Genomic DNA, 6,000 nt, shown 5'->3' with positions numbered 1-6,000 from the left:
TTTTTATTAAATACTTTTATTTTTTACTTTACTTTTAGGGGCTTCGTGGAAATATTAGGGGTCTAAACAGACTCCTGATATTTCCCTTTTAAAATAGAAAAAGAGACTGAAGACACAAAGTCCTCAATCTCTTTTTCTGTATCCTCTGTGTTATCCTCTATACTGAGTGTTCCTGTTCATTCATAACATGAGGACATTGAGTATGATTACTATAACCACAATCATTAATGGACAGGGTAGGGGGTGTAGATCACTCCCATTCATTCATAATTGAGGATATAGTAACCATACCATGTCCTCAATTATGTACAAACACCCAGTGATCACTGACTGCTTGTACCCGCTCTCCATCCTGACACGCTGTCACAGGAGGCTGAACGAGAGCTCAGCCTCCTGTGACAGCGCGGGCTGTCTCCGCCCACACACCACCCTGCCGGACTGTGATAGAAGGCTGAGCGGTGTGGGAGGAGAGACGCCGGCCGCTCACAGAGCTCTCCTCCCGCAGCGCTCGGCTGGCTGTCACACTTTCTCTCACCCTCCCCACTGGGACACAGAGCAGCGCCCAGCGGGGAGGAGAGAAAGTGTGAGGCCTTGTTCACCAAGCGCGGAGCAGATCCAGACCAGAGCAGGTGCAGACCGGATCTGGTCTGCATTTGGTGTGAACAAGGCCTGACAGCCGGCCGAGCGCAGGCCAAAAGTGCCATTTTCGGCCGATATGTTTCGGTGGCCGATATATATCGGTGCATCCCTAAAAATATAGATATATATTTAAAAAGAATAACGTTTTATTCATTATTGGAAATATTTGAATTCTAATAGGAACATTTTGAATAAATCATTTAAAAAAAGTGTGGAGATGCCGGGGATTGAACCCGGGGCCTCATACATGCAAAGCATGCGCTCTACCACTGAGCTACATCCCCTACATAGCGATATAAGTCGTGTGTAATACCTACATGACTTAGAAACCTGAACTCAGTATTCAGCACACACTAGCGTTATCCGTTATATATTTAATTCCCTGTGATTGCCTGTATTATTTTTTATATAACGCACTCACAGACTAATACGGTAATTGCGGACTCTGCAGCTATACCTTGAAAAACATGTTTCCTCCAGCCTCTAGGTGTCGCACTGTCCTGACACGCAGGGCACGTCTGGGCTGGAAGTGACATACTCCTAGAGGGTCATATGACTCTCCGGATCTCCGAGAGGTAGCCATTGGCTCCTCCCACAAGCCGGTGGTTGCGGTGGTGACGTGAAGCTCTCTGGGCCCCGGAAGGCGACTGGCGGTGACGCAACGTTGGTAGGAATTTCCCACAGAGCTGACAACATGTCCGCAACGGGACCCCCCGCCGCCCAGCACAACGGTGAGTCAGTGAGGGAGGCTGGGGCTGTGTGTATGGCTGTCAGGCTGTGTACTGACATCACTGTCATCCTCCCTGAAATCAGGGGCCATTCCTGCTCTGTTATCAGCAATAGGCAGATGCCACCAACACTAAGCTGATCGTGTCCTGCTCTATCATACATACAGCCTACTGAGCAGGTGGGCAACCTGTCTGCTAATGGGGGTATCAGTATAGGGATCCCCAGCAGAAGAAAGGGCTCCTCATTCCACAATATATTGGAATTCCAGATCTGGAGACGTCACACTTATCTGATGACTGAGTCCAGTGTGAGGAATACAACATAGCAGGGGGGACTGGAATCTCTCTATGCTAGCTATGCAGAGCTCGGATTTGGAGAAGTTCCTGCTAAAGAGGCTGAGATTTGAGCCATGGGTGGCCTTCAGGCTCCACAAACCTGGATTACAAAATCAAAGGAGCCTGGTGGAAAGCTGTTGGCCAAATGGTGACTGTGTCCTATCAGCTGCAGACCCTGTTCGGGTGTTCAGACAGCTGCAGGTGCCAGCTGTCAGAATACAGGCACCAGCAGGGGAGATGTTTCCATCCATGCTGTTTAGTGTGGATGGGGGAATCAACTGATTTTTATTTTTTTTTCTCATTCTGGGGCTGAACGAAAGAAGCCCAGCAATTTATGACCAGCTTAAAAGACATCTGTGCTTTTGTTAAGAATTGTCCTTTATGGCATTTCCCTAACCCACCTGAGTGTAACAGACCTAGTCCAATATTGACCTTTGTCTCAGTTCCAGCAATCCTTACCTTATGATCCTCCCTGAGCTGCACAGCCTTTCATTTGAAAGCTCCTCCAGGTTCTCTTCATTTTGCTCAAGTGTGCAGCAACCCCATATTTTCCCTTAGGAAGCCATACTCATGGCAGCCTCCAGCAGGAAAGCAGGCATTGCTGTGCCACGTGTTCTGGTGAGGCCGATGGCACTGGACCGGAAAGCAGGCGTTGCTGTGCCACGTGTTCTGGTGAGGCCGATCGCACTGGACCGGAAAGCAGGCATTGCTGTGCCACGTGAGGGCGATCACACTGCGGGCAGAGGGGGCGTGTCTGCGGTGCCATTGACTTGAATGGCACTGCCACGCCCCCTCCTGCCCCAGAATGCAGCGAGGCTTCCGCTATGCGATCCAGTGTGGTGGTGTGAACCGGCCCTCAAACTGTAGCCCATAGATGAAGGTCCAACTTCATTTGTGGTCTGTTTATGGAATTTAAGCACAAGTAATCCATCGGGAAAAAAATGCTTTTTGTCATAATGTGCTAGTACGCGCAGCTGGTGGTGTTCTGTCAAAATGGCCAACTCCTCGAGATCTCCAACTCATAACGGCACATCTGTTGGAGATTCCGACGAGATGGCGCTAGTGTACGTGCGCCAGCCCTGGCATTTTTACAAGCCTCGTCGAATTGCCCTAAGTGTGCCTGTGCCGCCTCGCAGTCCTCATCGAGTTCTCCAACTTTCATCACTGCTTGTGCCATCAGATGCCCGTGCAGGCGCACTAACGAACGTGATACTGCTCTTAGGTGGCATTACAGGGGGGAAAAAACAGCACAAAGGGAAAGTCGATGCACAACTACATTTTAAAGTGACACTAAACTCAAGAATTAAATCTCTTCTGCTATAAAAGCCTTCCTGCTGGCAATATTTTGTAAAGGGTAATTCCACTTTCCCAGGTGAATTTGGGAAACCAAATTATCCCCACCAATCTCCTTACCTCCTCCCCTCATCACCAACGCTCCTTCCCCCTCCGTGGCTCCCAGTGTACTATCCCGTACTCTGTACATGGTATTGCAGCCCTGTGGTATGTATTTAAAATTGTTCTTGCTAATGGCGAGCACTCATTGGTTACCAATGAGAAGTGCTTTTTAGCAAGAAACGTTTCTCGTTGGTCAGTGCGGTCAGCTCCTTTAAACTAAAGTTCTACTTTATGAGCTGATTTCTGAATGTTCCACCCAGCTGGGTGCGCACAATTTTAAAGCATGACATGTTTGGTGTCTATTTACCCGACGTGACCCCGCTTTTTATATTTTACCAAAAATATGGGTAATAAATGGGTGTGGTAACTGGGGGTGTGGCCACTAAAGGGTGTGGCCACTGAGGGGTGTGGTCACTGTGGGGCGCTGTAAAGCTTTCTCGCACAGGACGCCTAAAGGCCTAAGGCCGGCCCTGCATACAGCACACTTGCACCCCTAGATGGTAGTGAGGAGCGCAGTATTGTCAGGATCCGTCCTGGCTGCGGCGCTCTCGGCATATAGCGGGCAATAGCCTGCTGTATACTGAGCTTTGGGTCACGGGAGGACGTTGGGTTATGTCCTCCCGTGATCCTACAAAGAATAATGTAGGATCACGGGAGGACAATAATGTCCAGGGGCAGTTTAGTATAACGTTTGTTTATACTTCCCAGATCAATTTCTCTTGTTTTAAATAAAACAAGCAGGAGGCCCATGTAAAAGAGGCCTAGGCAGTAATTATACAGTGCTCTGCTTCAAATGGATATTGTATTGATTAGTGAATTGGAGTCTGATGCTGCCGCTGAAAGGAAGTTGGTTTTATGGGACGGAAGAGTTTGTGCTTATTTACTGCAATTCATCTTGTATGCTTCACCACTCAAGGGCAGGAATGCATGCACTGCGGTTCAGACTGTCCTGAAATACATATCCCATCAGTCAGCCTTATCCTTATTTCACCTATGTTCTGTTTATTGTTATTGTATCCTATTTGTGTATCACTCGGCTGCAAATCCTCAAATCATCTCTGAATAGGTGCCGCCACTGTCCTTCCTTCTGGAGGGCGGCTACTTATGTTCCCCATGGTCCCTGTGTGTGTTGTAAAGTAGTCACCGCTTCAAGCTTGTTCCCATGACGGACTACAATCTCATTTTTAGTCTACTAATTTGTATGGAGATTGTAGTCCATCCCAGGAGCGAGCTTGGAGCAGTGACTACTTTACAACACACACGGGGACCATGGGGGACAAAATTAGCCACCCTCCAGAAGGAAGGACAGTGTCAGCAGGAATTCAGAGATGATTTGAGGATCTACAGCCGAGCGATACACAAATAAGATACATTTTTGTTAGGGCTGCGGAAATGAACGATTAATTCCTCGACTAATCGTTAAAATTTTTGAGTACCGTCGGAGATCCGGTAATGTCACGGACATCGACGTCACTGGACTCCTCCCCCCTTCCCCAAGTGGCTCCGTCGGCTAACGAAGGGAAGGGGGAGGAGCCCGGTGACGTCACCGAACTTAACGTGCTGGATTAGTATGATCCTAGTTCATTTTATTACTTAATTGCCGTGCTGTATGTGTATAGGCCAATGTAGTTGGATTTGTATGTGCGTTATAATCGAAATTAATCGATTTTAAAAAAATTTGGTTAATCGAACACGAACATTTTAATCAGTACCAGCCCTAATTTTTGTTAACAGTTGAGGTACTTGAATGTATTTTTAAGGTTTAGTGTCACTTTAAATGTAAACGGTCTTCTCGTTATGTCATGGTCTGTAAGGAATACAGTTTGGTCTATGGAAATGATAGTAAGTCTTTAATGAATGACATAGTTACATAAAGTGGTAGTTATGTAAATTCACTAATCGCCAGATGTCTGTTTTGGTTTTAGGCCCTTCTCAGCCTCAGCCGTCATTCGGATACAGAAATTATCAGCCAGCTAACAATGCCTCTCCAGCGTTCAACTCACAAGTGCCGAGTAAAGTTACTCCTTCGTATACAAGCAGCCAATATGCGCCGGATTATTACTATGCCAACTATGCAGCGCTGCCCCCACAAAACACCATGGCTCCACCTGTACATAATCATTTAAATGCAAATCAAGGCTCCCATCAATCATTTCCGAGACTTTCTCCAGGCCATCCTGCTCCTGCATTACCTGGACCAGGCCAGGGTGCAGTTCCTCCTGTAGCGCCTGTCCCGTCTTATCATGAATTTGCCGGTGACTACAATTATGCATACTCTGCCACTTCTTCTTGTCCTCCTCAGGGATTACCGACTCATTCCAGTCACTACTCTGCTCCTGCTGTATCTAATCTGTTATATCAAGGGGCACAATACTCTACAATGCCTGCCAGCAGTCAGTATGGACAAGTTGTAGCTGCCCATAGCCTTCAATCGGCCACTCAGGTGACTGGCAGCGCACAGGGACTACAGACGGCTACTGCTTCTACACTACATTCTAATGATTTGCACAGGCAGAGTGGGCTCCTTGCTCCTTCTGTGGAACCTAGAAAGGCTCAGGATGGCCATGTTCTAAATCACAGCTTGTCTTTGGTATCTACCAATCAACAATCTACTTCAGGTAAGAAGCCTTACACTATTGTATTTGGTTTTATTTTTAATGTATATCTAGAGTGTAAGAACTGTTAACGTCACTGGATTTGTTGCCACTTGTTTTCTGTACGTGCTCGGTACATAGAGTGGAGCCCTGAACAGCTGCTCACAGCACATGATGATTCTCAGCTCAACCAGCTGCTCCGGGGATGTGCGAGTTTCATTACTGTGTGTGGATAAAGTGTCATTTACGCTTTCAGTGCTGGGGGATTCTGCCACTAGGAATAAATGTAGCAGAAAAGCAAATGGTCC

At 47.3% G+C, this 6,000-nt stretch overlaps 1 protein-coding gene and 1 non-coding gene across 2 annotated transcripts in view; one reads left to right on the top strand and one right to left on the bottom strand.

Moving 5' to 3' along the window:
• Positions 1-851: 851 nt before the first annotated feature.
• TRNAA-UGC lies at positions 852-923 on the bottom strand. The gene has a single exon. It is a non-coding gene; the product is annotated as a tRNA-Ala (tRNA).
• A 232-nt stretch (positions 924-1,155) lies between these two features.
• Positions 1,156-6,000, top strand: part of SEC24B (SEC24 homolog B, COPII coat complex component) — a 66,788-nt gene continuing 61,943 nt past the window's right edge. The window contains exons 1-2 of the mRNA XM_018569981.1: positions 1,156-1,370; positions 5,024-5,716. Of these exons, the coding sequence (XP_018425483.1) occupies positions 1,334-1,370; positions 5,024-5,716 (730 nt within the window). The 5' untranslated portion in view covers positions 1,156-1,333. The remainder of the gene's footprint in view (positions 1,371-5,023; positions 5,717-6,000) is intronic.

This window comes from Nanorana parkeri, unplaced genomic scaffold (assembly GCF_000935625.1).
Source record: "Nanorana parkeri isolate BGI_ZX_2015 unplaced genomic scaffold, ASM93562v1 scaffold36, whole genome shotgun sequence".
Lineage (NCBI taxonomy): Eukaryota > Metazoa > Chordata > Amphibia > Anura > Dicroglossidae > Nanorana > Nanorana parkeri.
The sequence above is the reverse complement of the archived record's forward strand: the minus strand, read 5'-3'. Positions and strand labels throughout refer to the sequence as shown.